This window comes from Lutjanus erythropterus, chromosome 9 (assembly GCF_056507025.1).
Source record: "Lutjanus erythropterus isolate fLutEry1 chromosome 9, fLutEry1.hap2, whole genome shotgun sequence".
Taxonomy (NCBI): domain Eukaryota; kingdom Metazoa; phylum Chordata; class Actinopteri; order Lutjaniformes; family Lutjanidae; genus Lutjanus; species Lutjanus erythropterus.
The window spans coordinates 38379017-38398012 of record NC_139325.1 but is presented as its reverse complement, the minus strand read 5'-3'; the positions used below and the strand labels follow the sequence as shown (position 1 = coordinate 38398012).

Here is an 18996-nt window from a genome sequence, read left to right as displayed (position 1 = left end):
TCTGTTCCAGTCACTGGACAGACAAATCTGCTGTATGTTGACTCAGTTATGGAGCCATAATGTGAAACAAAGAGTCTGTCTGGTGTAAATCTTTACAGCTACACAACCGCTGCCCTCGTTCTGAAAAACGGCACCAAACTTCAAGAGAAAAGGAAAGTGGTTTCACATGAGAAAAGAAACATTTAAAATACGGTGCATATCTGTTAAACTTACAGCAATTTAAAGCTGCTACAAGGAGTTTTTAATCATCTATATGACCTACATAAGCAAACAAGACCATCAGCAAGAAGGCTGTCTCTTTAATTATTCTTGATGTCTGCCACCAGGTCGGATTCTCTGTGGAATCAGATGAAAGAAGCCTGTGTTTTTTTTCCATTTTTCCCAACAAAAGTCACAGTGAGCACCAAGTTAATCACTTAAAAAAAGCAGGAAGTTTTTATTTCCTTAATTTTATTTTAGAAGTCATGTTTGTCTCCACAGGCGCCTCCAACATCAACAAAATATTAAAGTTCCTTGTAGTAGTTTTAAACTGATTGATGATTCTGATTGTATCGGGTCAAACCATCAATAAAACATGCAGCCGTGATGCCACTGCTCATTTAACCTACAGTGGGTGTGAAGGACACTTACTGACAGTACAAGCTACGTGATGAGCTAAACTGTCCTTTTTTAAGAGATTCTTTCAGATTACGGAGCAACTAATGATTATTTTCATTATCAATCAATCTGCCAGTTATTCTTATGATTGATCAATCAAAGGTTTTGTCTATAAAATGTCACAAAATTTTGCAAAATGCTCACTACGATTTCCCAGAGGCCAAAGCATTTGTTGAATTTCTATTTCAGATCTTTTTTTTTCTTTTTCTAACAAGGCCAGGCTCGTCTTCTCGCTGCAGCTTCATACTTACAGTACAGAGACAGACAGACAGAGCGTGGTGTCGATCTCCTCATCTATCTCCCTGCGAGAAAGCAAGTTTCCTAAAATGTCAAGCAATCATTAACGAGGCCCGACGACTGAATCAATGACTGCTACCGTTTACATAAAATCCACTGCTACAGTTAGTTTGGATTGGCTGTTACAGAACTCACAAACTGATGGTTCTCGCTCACTAAAAACACATATTTCATGTGCTACAGTACCCCGAGTACGCAGCTTTAATAACGACAACTGACTTTGGCAATAAACAATGATTCAAGAAACAAGAAGAACCTTTTAAAGGCTGTACAGTGGTATTTTACAAAACAGCTGTTTGGGTATTTACAAAAATGTTGTTACAGGGCACAGTTAGGAGAAGTCGAGTTGTTTTGTTTACTTGTTTTGCGATAAAAAAAAAACTTTCTGCCATTTTATAACTGAATTAAGAATGAAAGCTCTTCTACCACGTGAAATTTTGTTAAAAATCTTGAATGAATTCCATCTAGAAGCAAAGGTTGAATGATATGTTTTAAAAAGACTTTTATAAGCTTCCAAACACAAGAACAGAATTTTTCCCCTGTGATTCTTAAAATACTGTTCGCTTCTAAAGAAAATGTCTGAACACCTTGAAGTTTGCATAAAAAATACTCACAGAAATAAATTATAAAAATAGTGTACTACTGAAAAAATCTTTTCAGAGATCAACACTGTGCATAACAACAGAAGAAGTCCGCTTTTGTCAAGTTTGCAAAGGGTATTGCTTCACAGTATGTGGACATCATCGATTGGTCCCGCCAGACAAAATTTACTTCTTCAGCGCAAGTCAAAGAAAATGAATTCTATACAGTGGAAAACAACACTGACGTATGAACAGCATCTCTTTGAGGACAAAATAAAAATTCTATGTAACAGAACCAATGCAATGAACTAGATGAAGAGCTACGACACCTTTTGGCTTTCGTGTAACGGGAACGTCGCTGGGTGATGAAGTTGCAGCAGTAGGGGTGACTGACAGACGGCAGGGAACAGGGAGTTTCTTTAAGTCACAAACTCTGTGAGGGCACCATGAGAGGACAAACTCACAGCAAACGTCCGACCTATTTTTATTCCAGCGTTCACAGAACCAGAGCACTGCAGAGAAGTAGAACTTTTTGAGGGTTTGAGGAAGTAAAAAGCAGCAACGGCAGTGACCGACCAAAACACGTTAAGAAAAAAAAAACAGAAGTGGTGGAAAAAACAACAAGTCAGGTGTTGAACCAGTCTCGTTCCACGATGTTATCTGAGATCTTTGGTAGCTTTGGGGACCTTGAGAACTTTGTAAATGTCATTAGAAAAGACTGTGGTGAAGTGGGGTCGTGAGTTCCTGGACATGTGGGTGCAGAGGGGGACTTTACCAACATTTTGGGGATCCTCAATGTCCCAGATCTCTGGCATGCTGCACCCAGGCCTGGGAAGAAAAAAAAAACAGAAATAGAACTTCACTACACTGCTCTTTCTAATTCTCTCTGGACAAAAGCTTCAGCTAAATAACCAAAATCAGACTGTGGGTAACAATGTGGCTCCTTCTGTGAGAGGGTGCCCGTGGTGTTGAGGTACCTGGTTCGCCTGGTGCACCAAGAATCCTCCAGGACGAAGTAATCCACTCCCAGCTTCATCAGGTTCCTCTTGACCGTTTCTCCAGACATGCGGCTGTACATGGAGTAGACCAGCTTTGTTCTTTCTCTGTGAGGAAACACAATAAAACACACAACACAATACATAAGGTGGACTTCTGTCACGTTTTATGCAGTTAAATTACAAGAACGAAGACTGAATCAAACACAAAACCAGCTGGATTAATTAACTTAAAGCAAACAAGTGCTTGAACACTGCAGAACTTTGAACCTGTAAATATTTGGATGACATCCACTCTTTGCTGGCTCTTAAAATCAGTCATGAAAAGAGGAGGATTCCCCAGAGAAAAATTTTGTTTCTCACAATCACCTGTTCTTTGTCTTATGAGAAATAAATGAGATTCTTACGTATCTGTTTCTCCTAAAGCTCCTGTTTAAGAGGAAAAGGAAGAAAACAAAAGAAAAACAGCAGATCTTTTGCTGAGCTCATAAATGTCTCAAAGATCTTCAGTGGGGCTCAGATTATTCTCAGGTTGAGATGAGACAAAGAATAGGAGGAGGAGACAAATTCAAGGCGTATGAGAAAATGGTCTCATTTATGTCTGAGAGACAGAGTAAATTTTAAATGAAGTTATAAAATAACATGTAGATTTCTTTCTTGGAAATTCATTCTTCGTGCAGCTCTGATCTGAACAAAGGTGCGGCCATGCTGGTGCGACTTCCACTGACCTCAGACCAGCGTCCTCGTAGTGGGGGTGGTTGACGATGGGCCGACCCGTGGAAAGCTTCACGCTGGCCATTGTGGGCATCGCGCCAGCAAACACGGAGTCTGCATCAGTCAAGAATAAGTACAGAATGTAGTTCTCTATTTGCAGCAGTAAGATGCATATTTATTTTAAGACAGAAGACACAGACATGATAGAAACATTCATCATTATAACACATTACTATTCAAAACCACCACAAAATACATACAGCTGAATCAACACCTCGCTACAAGACAAAAAACTGAACATTTTAAAGTTTGTGAACTTAGTATTTAGCTCAGGGCTGTTTTATTAGACTGCAGTAGTTTGAGATAGGTGTACACTGAGGCTGCATGATATGTTAAATGATATGGGGTCAAAACAGCTTGTCAAAGGACTGCAGTTGAACCCTAACACTTAACCCATAAAATAAATAAATGACATGGAATGACATTTATTAGGATCTGTACAAAATAAACATGTTTTCTTACATCTAGAGACCAAGATTTGTCAGCAAGGCATCTCTGCAGCACTACAGTACTTCATTATAATGCTGTTTTTAATTACTATACCATATTGCGATTTCAATAATATTTAAATTAACTGTGCAGCCCTTGTGTATGTAATTAACTGAAAACTGAGTGTGTATTCAATATTATCATTTCAAATTTATTCAGTGATGTTTAATCTTAGATGTTCAGACCGCGTTTAACCTTCAAATTCGTCCAAACAGTGCTTACCGTCTACAGAAACAACCAAAATGTCACCTGTCGCACACTGACCTTTACCTCCTTGACCTTTGCAAGGAAATATTAATTATTTTCCACCTGCTGTAATCGTGAAGGTATTTCAGATATTCAGTGGATCTGCCTGAGTAGATTTTGTACAGCACACACAACTATAACTGCATATAAATTGGAACCAGAGGCTCTCTTGGTGATGTCTATTGTTCTACTTCAGCATGAACTTGTAATGCATTCTGGGACAATATTGACCATAATAATCAGGATTATAATTTTCATGGCAGCAGGTGACTCCACTCACCAGGCCTGGTGTTGTCCTGGATCCAGTCCAGCAGCTCCTCCTGCGGCAGGTTACTGAACTCTCCGATGATCGCCCACTGGGCCTGCAGGTTGGCCACTCCCTGTACGGCCATGATGGCCATGACCGCAAACACCACAATCTGGTGTTTTAACTTCTCCCCAATCCAGCCAAACAACTGACAGGGAGAGACAGAGCGTTACTGAGGGACAGAACGTGTGCTCAAACATCTCCTCGGCACTGTTCAATATACATATAATTCAAGTGGAAATGAAGCTTGAGATATTCTGTTGTTTTTATTCACACTCTTTACTTGTGCGAGGAGGCGGACCTGTTTGGAGCAGATGAGCGAGGCCATGATGCACATGTGGGGCGTCAGGAAGAGCTTCAGACGCATGATGAGGATGGCCAGGACAGCAAACGCCACCAGCTGCAGACTGTGGTACACCAGCTGCAGAGTGACAAGTTCACACACGGTCTCATGATCAAAACTGACAGGAGGGTGCAGAGGAAATAAATCAAACACGATAATCCTCCAGTAACTGAGACCAAGCTCTTCATCAGCCCACGTCATTAAACACAGAAACATAAACATCAAACCAAAAACTAGTCTCAATCACAATTCTGAAGAGTTTCAGACCACTTTATGTGGATTCATACTGCTGTTTTTTGCATTGCTGCGATACTGATTACTGAATACAAAGTATATCTGAGATTAAATTAAGAGAATAAAAGTTAAGTGACACAGTTACTGCCAGGTGCTGCTGAAATAATTTGTTGATTAGTCGACTGACAGAATATTACAATTGTCATAATCATAACTTATTTATCAAGAAAACTCCAAATACTGAGGTCTAACAATTGTGTTGAAATTACAATTTATTAATAACGGAAAAAATAATCAGTCAGACTCCATGGTGATCGAGTACGTCATTGGTTGACCACTAGATGTCATATTTGTGACTTGTTACTGATAGCATAATTACCTAAAAGCATGTAAAGATTATAAATTCGATCTGCATGCTCTCTGTGTGACTGTGTGAACAGTGTTATACTTATGGTGGCCCACCACATTAAAAATATTATCCACCATAAAATTATTTTCCATTTTTGGAGCTGTGCACCTCTGTAAAGTGTAAGATCATGCTCTTCACAGACAGGTCTGCTGTCATGTGTTTGTGAGAGACAGAGAGTGAGTCAGGCTTTGTTTTTGTTTTTTTTTAAACAGAAACAACGGGTACAAATCTTGCAAGGGTTTTGCAAATCAAGGGTTCCCATCTAGACACGACCAAAAGTGTTTCACACAGCAACAAGTCGGAAATATTAACGCAACCTCTACATATTTAATGTCTACAGTTTTCACCTGTGTTTGCTTGCTTTTAGTGAGTCTTTTTCATTGCCGTTGTTGGTGCACTGCTATGTTCCTTGGTGCATTACTGCTGCCAGGTCTTGATTAGTGTTACAGTGTGAAACCTTAGACAGATGAGTCTATCACATCACTACATGCTTGTGTGCATACAGTATGTGATATACAAGGAAAAGGGGAACCCACTTGTAAAAATTCGAAAAACTCCACAGGGTAACATTAAAATAAGCTGATTTTCTTATTTTATATCCTTATAAATTAAATATCTTTGGGAGTGTTGATCTGTTGAAACAAGCAATTTGAACACATACATTTATTCATCTATGAGAATGACTCAGTCAGTAGATAAAAGAGCTATCATATGTTTAAAATTCTACTGGTCGAACATGTAAAAAAACTAAAAATTCAATCTGTAATGATGTGTATAAATTCCTAAATTCCTGCTTGTTATCTTGACACCAAATTGAGAAAACCAGTGAGCTGAGCTACACAGATAATTGTGACATCAAGATAACCGAGATGTAATGTGAGGAAGCCTCTTGGATTCGACATCACAGATGGAAAAATCATGGATTAAGGTACGGCTGCTTGCTGGTGTAAAAATGAAACCACCTCACAGTAACATTAGCTTGTCAGTGAATTCAAATGGTGGAGGAATTACGAATGAATGGAACGTTAATTCTGCAAAGTAGGTTAGGATTATGTTACGTGGACTGTTTGAGTTAATTCAAATTAATTTTGTGTTCTAATGAGATCATAAATTGCAGACATACAGTCAATGAAACTATGATCACTTTCTAGGCAGCTCCCCTCTGATTCAAACTGATCTGAATTCTTAAGAAAAGCTACATTTGCTGGACAGACTGTATAATGACTTCTGCACAACACTTTCATCTTCAGTGTTATTTTTTAACACGACTTTCCCTGCGAGGACTGAGGACACCCTTGGGTCTTTGCAGTGTTATTCAATGAGCTGTACGGAAACATTAAAGCAATTATCTTGGAAACTCTGGAAACTTCCCCACACTGGCTGGTGGATGAACATCTCAACCTTTTTTCCTGCCCTGGGAAGGACATTAGAGAAAATGACATGAAGCAGCTGGGAGAGAGCTAACAAAAGGCAGCACAGTGTGATTTCAGAGCAGAAGGGACGCTCCCTTTCATTTCTTAGTAATGAGAAAAGGGATGAGAATCGGTTAGGGACGCGGCTGGTAACTGAGCTGCAGACGTTACTGCGCTGGAGGAATCTAATCAAATAAAACAGCTTTAGAAAAATGGAACGATGGTGTGTTAAAAAAAAAAAAAAAAAAAAAAAGCCTGAGAGCTGAAACTGAGGCGTTATCATCATATTACTGGTTCATGCATTTCACAATAACATAAACAGGGAACGCCCAGGGTTCTCCAAGTTAAATTTAAGACTTTTAAGAGCTTTTAATACCACTTAGAATAACACCAACTTCCTGACCATACTGACAAAAGTATGAGGGATATTAAGGAAAATCAGTTTGGATTGTAAGTCCTTTAAAATAACTATTATTATACTTGAAAAACATTATATTATACTACTCATATTCATATTACCTGTAATAGGCTTAACCAAATTGTATTCTGGATTCTGCTGCCACCTGTTGTTAAAATAATTCCCATCCATAATGCCCATCCTGAGGTGACAAGCTAAAGTTAGCTTGTAAGAGTCTGTTCAGACCCGGTATCAACCTGTGTCCTCTGTGATCTGATCTCAAGTGGACAGATCTAAATACGTGCATTTCCATTCATCCACTCGGGATCCGACCACACTTCCCTGCCCTACATGTAAACAAACACTGGGGCTATTCTGTCAGTTGAGTACTGTCCATTTGAATCCTCAGTAAGAAGATTTGACAATTTGTTCCTCTTTTTTTTTTTTAGTTCCGCACCACAGTAAACTTCTCTATCAGCCCACAATGAGCTTCTTATTTTACCTACGCTGTCAGCAGCCCAGAAGGAGAGGCTCTGTGGTGCGCTGAGATTTTATAACAGAACTATGTGCCAGATGACGCACTGGTTTACCTCATCTGACTCTGTGGAAATCTGATGTTTTCACATCACAGATGACAAAGAAAGGTGTTCAGACTCAGACAAAGTAAAAGTGTGTGTCCCGGCGCACCAAAGAGCAGGACCCTGCCTGCTCTTCACAGAAACACAGTGTTTTCTTCCAACAAAGAAACAACTTTTGCATTTAATGCTAAATTTACAAAAAGGCTTGAATAATTAAGAATTCACCACAGCTAATTCACTTAGTTCTTGACCAGCATCTCACACACTGAGACAAATGGACACAATCTTTTTTCCACAAAGAAAGAAATTAATTAATTTAGCTTATAACATTTGCCAAATTTTACAAAGAGGCCCAAATAATTAAGAATTTGTTGTAGACAGCGTTTCACGAAGTTTATAAACTTTCTTCTCACTCAGCAACTCTCAAAATAGTGTGATTTTTTTTAGGGAGTAGGCGGCCCTTTAACATGGCCAGGGACACATTAGCATCCACACTGCTGTAAGAATGTGGTCCCATGCAGCCAAGACCACAACTGAATGAGGTCTGAGTGGACAGATCTCTGGGTGTTTTCACACCTTACCTACTCAGTGCTGTCCACTTGTGATCGGATCACTCAAGACGCATGTTAATGCCAGGTCTGAATGTAGCAACTTGTGGGACGTTTTGTTCTCTTTCCTCTGATTTCGCCGGAGCTCGTGCACGCTCCGGTCGAGAGTGTAAAGCAATGCTGATGTAAAGAATATCTGTACTGCCTTAACTCCCAAGGCACAGCAACATTTTGTATATCTGAGAGTTATTTATAAGGCTATGTATTTAATTCTACAAAAGGACAAGAAAAAAATGTTTTATAATCACAAATTTAACACTTCTAAGGGCTTACTTTTAGAATATCAAATTTAATGTTTTTAAAAATACTTTTAAGACCCCAGTGTGCCCTAAAGGAGGACATGAAAATTAATTTTTCTCACCTCTCCTTTTCCAACTACTTCAGACCTGCAACACAGAAAAGACAAATGTATAAATTCAGCAGTCCACTTGGGACAAAAGGTGCAACTGCATGAATTATAGAAACAAACAAGATGCTGTTTTTTCAAAACATGCACATACTACTACTGTTGTATTGATAAAATTAACATGTAAATATAATAAAATCAGTGACAAGCCCGGCGAGGAGGCATCTGGACGCTCACCCTGCAGCTTCATCAACATCTTCAGTCTTCCCTCCGTCCCTCAGGAACCTGACTATATCCTGGAAAGTCTGAAAAGGACAAGGTCTGTCACATGTCACGTTTCCAACAAACCATGCAGCGTATCTGCAGATCTCCTCAACAGCTCGCCCAGCTTGTACTGCACACCATGCTTTGTCAAATTGACTCATGTATTCTTAGCTTAGCGTGGGCAAGGCATAATGAGATTAGAGTACATAAAGAGCAGTTCCTTAAATAGTTATTTTCCCTGATGTTTCCCCCCACCGAAATATTTCACGTTTCAGGAATAAATCCCTGTTCTTCCATTCTCAAAGCTTAAATATACATATGTAAACGTCAACTATGCTTCACATGCAGCGCAAATAAGACAACTGCACACTGAAAGAGTCTGACCTGAATTTAAAAAAAATCTCTGATTTCAAGCAGTTGTCCTCAGGGGTAGAGACCTACATGTGACAGACAGACTCCCAGTTTTGTCCTCCTGCTGCAGTGAACCAGTGTCTCAAGGCTCTAAAGTGATTTGAACCTCATGTTTGACTGCCTGCTGTATTGTTGTGAAAGGTCAGATGGGAGGCTTCGTTCTGGAGGCCGGACACTCTTTTTCTTTCACTGCAGAATTTCTAATACTACAGACGACACAGGAGACTCTTCATTTCCCAACGATTTTGAGAAAGGAGAACAGGGGTGTTATTCATATATATTATTGTTATATTGTGTTCCTTTTACCTGGTTTTCATTGCATTATATTAACATGAAGATGTGTCTTTTTGTAAGTATTTGCATGTAGATTAATTACTGAAGTTAATTGTGTTAGATGTTTCTGTCATTTTCAATTGTTCTTTGCAGCTTGTGGTGATGGATCAGTGTCGTACAACTGAAGACCGTGAGATGTGGTTGAAAGTTCTCAAAAAAGCATGGAAGTGGACTTTGACAGGGCTCAACAATAAGGCCTGCTTTGAAACCAAACCAAAGAGTTTGTCAATGTCTGTGGTACAGAATATTTACCTTCCAAGCGATGAGAGCAACCACCAGCATGTTAATGGGCAGCAGCAATGTTTTAAGGTAACGTACAGGAGTCTGAGGGAGACAGACAGAGATACAGAGCGAGGTAGAGTAAGAAAAGAAAAAGGAACAGAGCTACACACATGTAATAATGACCTCTCTACTCTAAGCACCTGTATGCACATTCACAACAAGCAAACACAAAAGCAGGGTGCTGTCTAACACAGAACTCAGCTCAGAATGAGCTGCCAGGTTCTGCTGTCAGGTTTCTATTTCCTGTGAAATTCAGATCTGGTTCCCTCTACATTGAGACCTGCTGTGAGAAAATACCAGCCTCTTTGATACAAAACAGCAGGCATTCTTCTTTTTCTGATGTCTTCACAGGAGACTGAGAGACATTTTGAAAGCACATTTTTTGGTAAGATTTTTCACACAAAACCACCTGAAAATTGCATTTTATCAGCGAATGACTCAGCGCACAAACTGAAAGCAATAATAAATGTCAACTCTAATGGGGGGGGCAGACTCTGGTCAAAACAAACCTTACCTCAAACTCGATGAAGTCAAATTCGGCAGCACACGTATACATCAGGGTGTGGAAGTCCTTGTAACTTGTGAACTTAGACTTGATCAGTCCACTGATGTGAGCCTGGAAAATACAAAAAACATACATCTTGCATTTAAAATGTCCTCTGTGCTCTGACCAAAAAGGACACTTAAAAGACATCATCCTAAACTTCACTATTTTCTGACATTGTTTAGATGTTGCAGACTTATGTTGAACATGACCATCAGCTTTAGTCTTTGTTATTTGATAACCACAACTAAATGAAACATTTTGTACAGGGGCTTCGATGAACCCTGCAAACTCGCTGCATTATCACTTGGCAAAACTCAATATGCACACAGTGAAGCTGATCATCTATATGGAACAATCTCCTAAGAAAACTCATGAAATGCATGCTACAAAGAAAGGGTCTGTGTAGTGGGTAAAAAAACCCTGCGAAACTCAGTCTGTGTGGCATGTTGCATCTGTGCTCCAGGTATGTCAGCCTTTAATTAAAAAAATATCATCACTTATCATATTATCATATCAAAGTGAAAGTAGAGCATCTTACATCATCTGAGGCGCAGAGGATTGTGGACAGCATGAATTTGAGCAGAACTGTGGAGCCAATCCAACCCAAACCCTGCATGACCTGAGGAGAAAAAAAGAGATGACACACTGACAGGCTGACAAGTACACACATGCGCACACACATAGCTCAGACAGGAACCTGTAATCAAAGCCACCACATGCTGTGGCATTGGGACCATACTGTGCAGGCTACGCTGTTAACTGGACAAACTGACCAAAAAACTTCAGCCAGTTCCATTATATTTCTTTCAGCTTCGTTGTTTATCAAAGTGAGAGATGGTTACTGGAAAAACCAGTAACCAAACCAGTATTGAATTTAAACATTTAATATGAAATGACTGTTTTCTTAGCCACATTTGGTTATTTTTGCTGTGATAAAGTGGCAAAATCATGTGCATCCTCTAAACACAAGAAGTAAATTCTGCGTACCCATGTGACGATGCCAGGTTTGAAGAGTTGAGCAAATCGATCCCTCAATGCAATGATTGCCTGAAAACAGGGCAAAACAATAACAAAATTAAAAACTAAACAAGAAAAATTCACAGCCACAGAAAAATGGTAAAACACAAACATATACATCATCTCACATTGAAAACCTCTTTAGTCCATTTCCCTTTTCAATACCATTTACCACGACAAATTTCTTTGTTGTTTCAGACCAGCTGGAAACATTGATCAAACTGAGCTTATCTTGACTGACCCAATAAATCTCAGCAGTCAATGATTGTACAGAATATATCAGTCTCCAAGGTCCAACTCACCCAGATGGAGACGAGTGAGGAGGCGTAGAAGGACGTGAGCAGCATGGAGTTGCCAAACATCAGGATAAAGCAGACGCCAAGCGTGATCTGCAGGGTGAGAGGAGGGATCATTCATCACATATATTCATACGGCCGTTGGACTGTGCAGTACTAGTAACTGGTGTTTTTCAGCCACTTGATGTGCATGATCTGTCAGCATAATTAGAAATAATGCCAAAACATGCAAGCTTGGCAGAGAGTTCAGAGGCACAGCCCGCTTTCTGTGGCTTTCCAGTGGTCTCATAAAAACACTCAGCTCCGTACTCACTGCTGTCTGCAAAAAAACAACATCTCTGCGTCTCTGCAGCAGGAGGGTGGTCTGGGATAGATTGTTTAAAAGTCAGTAATAAGTCCTTCTGTGTGACAGTGTTGTTGAAAACACTCAAGAGATTTAAACTAATGCAATAAACTTTGAATAGACAGCCGCTAGCACAATATAATCCTATTCAGTGAACTCTTGATGCTTAATCCCACAGTGAAGAGTGAAATAATGCACCACTCTGCATTATGTAGACAGCAGGCCAGTGATTCTAAACCAGAAGCACTTCTAACCAACACAGCAATTACCAGGAGGGGAAAGCTCCTTCAATTTGAAAAAATAGAAATCTTGTGCATAAAAACAGTAAGCAAGCGAGCAGAAGGATCTGGACACTTAAGTTAAACGTCCAGTGTGTAAAATTTATGGGGATTTATTGGCAGAATATGGAAGAAATTAAATATGATTTTCATATGCAGGGTTCAACATTAATGTTTATCACTCGCCCAGTCTGGGAAGTGGGTCAGAAATGCACTTGCTCAAAATCAATTTTACCTGCTGCAGCACAAACTGTTTTATTAGCGGTTATTAAATGACAACAAAGACTAAAGCTAATTGTTAAATTCAATCTAGGGCGTGATGTATTAAAATGTCTTGTTTTGTCAGTCCAAAATCCAAACATATTCTGTTTAATATGATAATAAGAGAAGAAAAAAGGGAAACCACCATATATGAAAGGATGAAAATGGCATTTTCTGTCTTTCTTTAAATGAAAAATTACTTTAACAATTAATCGATTATCAAAATTGTTTCAGAGCTGAGAATAAGAATTGTTGTGTTTTCGCTTGCTAAGAATGAGCTAAGCATTTTCATACTAAACTAAGCTAAACCACAAGCTGAGACTTTCTTGACTAAAACGGAATCAAAAAATAATTTGTTCCATGCCACAGATTACAGTTCTTATTTTTTCATGTTAATTTAGCTATTTATTTTATTCTTCATTTTCTGTGTCCCTTTCTACAGTTGCTTGGCATATCTATATGTTGAATTATTTAACATACAAAGTCATTTGATCAAGAAAAGAGCCTTCTGAGTATCTTTGCATAAACATACTGGTCCAAAATTGGTGCACAATTCACATAGAAAACGTCTTTTTAGGGTTATGGTCCATATTAGTAATCAGTGAATATTTCCCTCTAAAATCAGGATCAGTATTGGTGACAAAAATCCCATAACGGTCAGGCGCTAACAGAAATAACTGATGATGGATTAATAATTCAAATATTTGTTAGCTGCAGTCCTACATGTTTGTCTGTCCTGTAACAAGTGACACTGCTCAGGCTCATGAACAGTGCTGTAGGTCACAGAGGACACACATGCCCGGTTGTGTGTCTGGATTTCTTTTCTCACACAAAGCCAAAGTCATCATTGCCAAGCTCTCTAAATTATGCAGAGCCATATGCCTTCCTCTGACACAAATCTCCACAATCTCACCACAAAGTGCCTCCTCCTTATCTATGGAGCACACAGTCCCTGGCTAACAGCCTGGCATGCTGAGGGGATTAGGGGGAAAGAATGTGGAGCAGAGGGACGAACGGCCAAAATAACACACACACACACACACGTGCGAACATCTTTACACACTCTCACATCAACACAGATATACTTTTGTCCTTGGCAGGGTGAAACAACTTCACATATCCTCCCTCTTTCATGTCAAAAAGGCACTCGTTAATGCTAAAAAAAAAAAAAAAAGTCATCCCTGTCTCTGCTGGTGTTGTCCTCGTGGCTCATGAAATTCTTCCGGCCGAGGAGCTGAGCGAGATAAGGAGAACCGAGGCAGAGCACATTACAGCTCAGAGGACAGAAGAAGCTGGGAAGACTTTCACTTACACTGGGAACAACATATCATCCACACACACACACACACACACACTGAAAACTCACGTACATTTTTGATACAGCCAAGAACTGAGCAATGCGACCACATGATGCACCAGAGACAAATAAATATGTAAAGTTAGGATTCTGGAAATCTACTGTACCATGTGAGTGACCAGGATGGACTGCATCTTAGCGGCACCGAGGTAACCCAGGATGTAAGACGCAAACAGAGAAGCCACCTGGAAAAAGAGCATAGAAAACTGGCAAACTTAACCTCCTAAAACCCAAGCTTTGATTTTGTATGCATTATTAATTCCTTGTAGCTATTTGAGATTAGTAGGACCTGAGTAGCACAAAACCTAAGCACTGTCTTTGAACAGGAAGTAGTTTTTGAAAAGAATGATGTCCTCATATAGGGTCGATGAGGTTATTCTACTGTAACATAATAATGTATAAACCTGGTTATTTCAATGATTGAACACAGGCTTTGCAAAAACAAAACTGTAAACAATGCTAAACATCTAAAAGCTTTTTGATTTAGTCTGTTTTGTATCTTCCTCGCTCCCCACGCCAAATCTATTATCATCAATATTCCTGCTGTTGACAGAGAAATGCTCTGAGAAATAATATAAATGGAAACTAATTTGCACCACATGCAAGAACTATTTACACGCTTGTAAGCTGTTGGCTTCTTTCCAAATCTTTTGTTTCCTTTCTTTTACCTTTTACTCTCACATGAACAGTTAATGTTATAAAGTCCAAACGTCCTCACGAGTATCTCCTAATTAGCAGCGTCCTATCTTCTTACTATTGCTAGAATTTGTCAAATACATATTCCACATTAAAATACAAATGTTACTTTGTATAAATAACCAAGTTTCAGTCATAAAATTTGATTGTGTTTTGTACCTTTTCCCCTTTTATCTTTGGAGCCATCTTGTTGTTGCACTGATAAGTGTACTGTGTTTTGGCTACCCCTGGATAGCACAAAAGAGTGTCCACTAATGAGGACATCAGGTCTAATTTCAGCAGAACACAGTATCATGTAATGTCCTCATTTGCAGACGTGGGGTCTCAGGACTCAGCGCTACAATAACATACAAACAACTGCATTTCTTTTTCAAGTTTGAAAGTCCACGTTTGCACTCCACAACAGGAACTGAAGGTTGAGGTTGTCATTGCCAAATATGATTCACTCCTGTTTCTTATCATCCTGCACTTTAGTGAAATTTGAGCCTCTGTGGGCTTTCAACATCCACATCTGCAGATAGACATAGATACAGATGGACTACTTCACTTAAGTGAAAATTCAGCACTTTGATGCAGATGTCCAGTTACTGTTGACGGTAAATGTAGTCGATTGAAGCAATAAATCCCTCGGCGTGTGCAATTTTGACAGAGAAAACTGAGTTTTTCTGCTGCAGGCTGTTTCAGCTCGGCTGACTCTGAGCAGCCAGGCAGCGTGCTGGATGAGTATTTGTGTCACCTAACACTATGAAAGTAATAGCTATAGGCTAGGATGGTGATAACACCGCAGCACGGACGAGAGCAGCCATATGTCACTTTCCTGTATTAGAAAATGACCACAACCCCCTTTGGGTGGAAACGATGGACGATAAGTGGTCAGTCAGTATGAGTGTCTGCGTTAAACAATTTATCACAGGTTAGTTAATGATGTTACTAAGTAAATAGTTTAACAGTAAAAGAAATGTCTTAATGATATCAAAAGTGACAGATGTCTGAAATAAATGCTCTGAGAATACGTTTGAACTGGTGAAGACCGCCAGTCAAATTAGAATGGTCGTTTTCATCTAAAGTGTCTGGATGCTGTTGTTCTCATCCATGGATGAGAAAGTCACATGTTTGCCCACAATGCATCCTGGTACGTGTAGGTACTACTGCACGGCTCTGTGAGGAGGAAAACTCACTCTTCTTGGTCTGAAGAATTTATGGCTTCAGTTGACTACATTTACCATCAACACTGACTAGACATTCACATGGAAAGTGTCAAAAAGGAAGCTGCGTCGAACATAGATCAGCAAAATATGCTAAAAAAATAACTTAACATTTGACAATTAAAAGTAAAAACTAGAGCTTTATGTATTTCCTCTGTATCTTGTCTCAGTGCCTTTTTGTGTTAAAGCCAGTTGAATTTCTTCGTCTCCTTCATGAATTCTTGTTGCAACTTTTCTCAGTTGTGTGAATCTGAAGTCATTGTTTTGCGAAGCACAACTGTCAGAAAAACACACAAGGCATCGATAAAAGGAACTGATAAGCTCAGAGGCTTATGATTCTGATGGATTTAATATTTTGGAACATGTTGTCAACTGGAACCCGTTCTTGATTCCCATCCCTCATCCTCATCATTTTCTGTTATCTTTCCACTATTTCTATCTAATAAGAGGCACAAATTAAAGAAATCATTAAAACACTACAGTTTAACTTGATTAATAACATTTGTATTTACATGATGCATTACACATTTCCAAACTAATCATTCTAGTTCCTTTTTCTGTGTCTAAATGATGAATTAATAATTACATTTTGAAATGGAACTGCAAAATAAACTTTATCAAGGCTTTTGATGTAACTGTTATTCCATTTACTAAACTTTGAACAACGTCCTACTTTAACATTTCCAGTTTTTTCTTTCTTTGTGTAAGCAGCATCATCACAAGACAAAATATGGAAACAAAATTATTGATTAACAAATTTTAAGATGTTTTAATCTTTTTTCGACTTTTAAATATATAAGTCAAATTAAAATTTCATTAATCAACTTGTAATAGCTTTTCAAAAGTTATCAATCTATCAATTAATTATAATTAAACACATAAGGAGTCTATAATAATTCCATTGGCACACCAGGCTCTGTAGTTATGTGCAGGTATGTGATATCAGTAAGATATTATAAAACTATAGATTAATACCAGCATATAGGATATTTCAATAATATCAGTAATTGTAAGATTGTCCTCACTTTTAAAAAATGCTGTGTATCTAGTATATTTATCAAGACTGTGCAGTGCAGGAGGATATACAGTATTTGCCCTCAGGCTGGGTTTTACACACACACACACACACACACACACACACACACACACACACACACACACACACACACACACACACACACACACACACACACACACACACACACACACACACACACACACACACACACACACACACAATGGGTGAGGAGAACTGGTCCAATTAACAGCTTACAAACATAAAACAAAAGAAATAATAGCTGCTGAACAACCCGCCTCATGTTGAAATCCCCCTACAGAAAGCAGCGGTGCCCTGAGGAGGCCGCCGACAGCGTGGGCTAAACTGTTGTTGAGCGCAGAAGCTCGCAGCAGTGAACCGCATGTTCTTTAGTCCTGGTTCAAACTCCGGCTCTTCTGTCTGCCAGCCTACACTATTTACTTTCATGTCTGCATCTCTGACAGAATCTGTCCTTCTCGCAGCCTCAGCTATTTCCAGGATTTTATGTGCTGTATGTTAGAAGGTACCCCAGTGGATCTCAACGTTAAATTTAAGACTTTTTAAACTTAGACTGGATTTTAATGGCAACATCATGGTCATACTGGCAAAAGTATAAAGGACAAAACAGAAAATCAGTATGGATTTTAAGCCAAAGAAAAGCATTATTTAACTAAGTACTGACTGACTGATTTGTTCCAAAACTCACGAACCCTCCATGATTAAGAGTATAAAGCGATACACCAACATAAACCTGCACTGTCCTGAAATACACACCAAACAGAGGAAACTGTAATGTGACACAAACACAAAACATCTGACAGTTTATTCATGACGTTATGGTTTTTATTCCTAATCCTAAGAAACAAGAAAAAAAATTAAGTCCTTTGTAAATGAAATACAACACTTTTATGGCCTTATTTTGAGAATATTAAATTCAATGCTTTTTTAATACTATAAGGGCCCTGATGTTATGAGAGGTTTATGATATAAAAATAAAGATATAAACTGTGTATTTCTGTAATTTCCATGTCTCTATCCCTTCTCGCAGTTTTACACCTTCCTTGCCAGAGTCTTTCCAAGTCTCTATTTTCTCCCTAATCTCTCTGCCCCTTCTCCTTTCTTCACACATTCTCTCTCAGTGTTTTCTCGTGCTCTCTGTTTACCTGAGTGAGCAGCACAAACTGGGCGAACTGCCAAGGCAGCATGAAGCACAAATTGGAGACGCCCAGGGCGACCATAGCTGTCCTGCTCGGGCTCCGTGTCCTGGGGAGAGAGGAGAGACAGAGGAGAAAAGAAATAGAGTGGTGAGGGAGTGTGGGTGTAGAGGAGATAAGAGAGGATGCATTAAAACGGCTGAGAAAACATACACACATATACACAAGCACACACATTCAATTTCACTCAGGGTATACTACAAAGACCCGGTTATGTAGCGAGCCAGCCTCAGAAATACGACATGGAGTTCATTCTCCTTTTACAGCCAGCGGGAGAAGAAGTCACAGTTTACTGGCTGCACTCGCACAACACGAGGTGGCGTCCACTAGCTGATGTTCAGTGAGAAGATTACTTGTCTGTGTGACAAGAACATTAGCTCACCATGCTGCCTGCCTCAGTGCACTATTCAGCAGACAACAGAAGCAGGCTTTGCTTCACCCCAGTAATTACAACACAGAGGACAAACTGCTGGTCTGTATTACTTTAACATCACAGCTTTTTCATCATGTTTTACTTTTGTTATTTCACATATTCAACAGGGTGTTAAAGGGTAGATTTGGTCCTTTTCAATTTGAACAGGATTTTCCCATCTTCTTGTATCTAATGATGACAACAGTTTTTGCACCTTTTATTATACAGAGGGTATGCATGTGATGGGGCAGCATCAGCTTTCAGCTTGAATGCTAAGAAAAAAAAATCTTTTCTGATAGACTGCACAAATAGATTCAACAACAAATCCATGCAACCCTTTTACAGACTGAAAAGCTTAAGAAGAGAGAAGA

General features: G+C 39.2%; 1 protein-coding gene across 1 annotated transcript in view; it reads right to left on the bottom strand.

The window, feature by feature from the left end:
• Positions 1-1122: 1122 nt before the first annotated feature.
• dpy19l1l (dpy-19-like 1, like (H. sapiens)) overlaps positions 1123-18996 on the bottom strand; it is a 31323-nt gene continuing 13449 nt past the window's right edge. The window contains exons 9-22 of the mRNA XM_084727540.1: positions 18163-18262; positions 14170-14247; positions 11830-11916; positions 11498-11557; positions 11049-11129; positions 10478-10579; positions 9934-10005; positions 8911-8978; positions 8689-8713; positions 4648-4767; positions 4320-4494; positions 3259-3358; positions 2513-2638; positions 1123-2363 (exon numbers count right to left, since the gene is read on the bottom strand). Coding sequence (XP_084583666.1) covers positions 2192-2363; positions 2513-2638; positions 3259-3358; positions 4320-4494; positions 4648-4767; positions 8689-8713; positions 8911-8978; positions 9934-10005; positions 10478-10579; positions 11049-11129; positions 11498-11557; positions 11830-11916; positions 14170-14247; positions 18163-18262 — 1366 coding nt within the window. The 3' untranslated portion in view covers positions 1123-2191. The remainder of the gene's footprint in view (positions 2364-2512; positions 2639-3258; positions 3359-4319; positions 4495-4647; positions 4768-8688; positions 8714-8910; positions 8979-9933; positions 10006-10477; positions 10580-11048; positions 11130-11497; positions 11558-11829; positions 11917-14169; positions 14248-18162; positions 18263-18996) is intronic.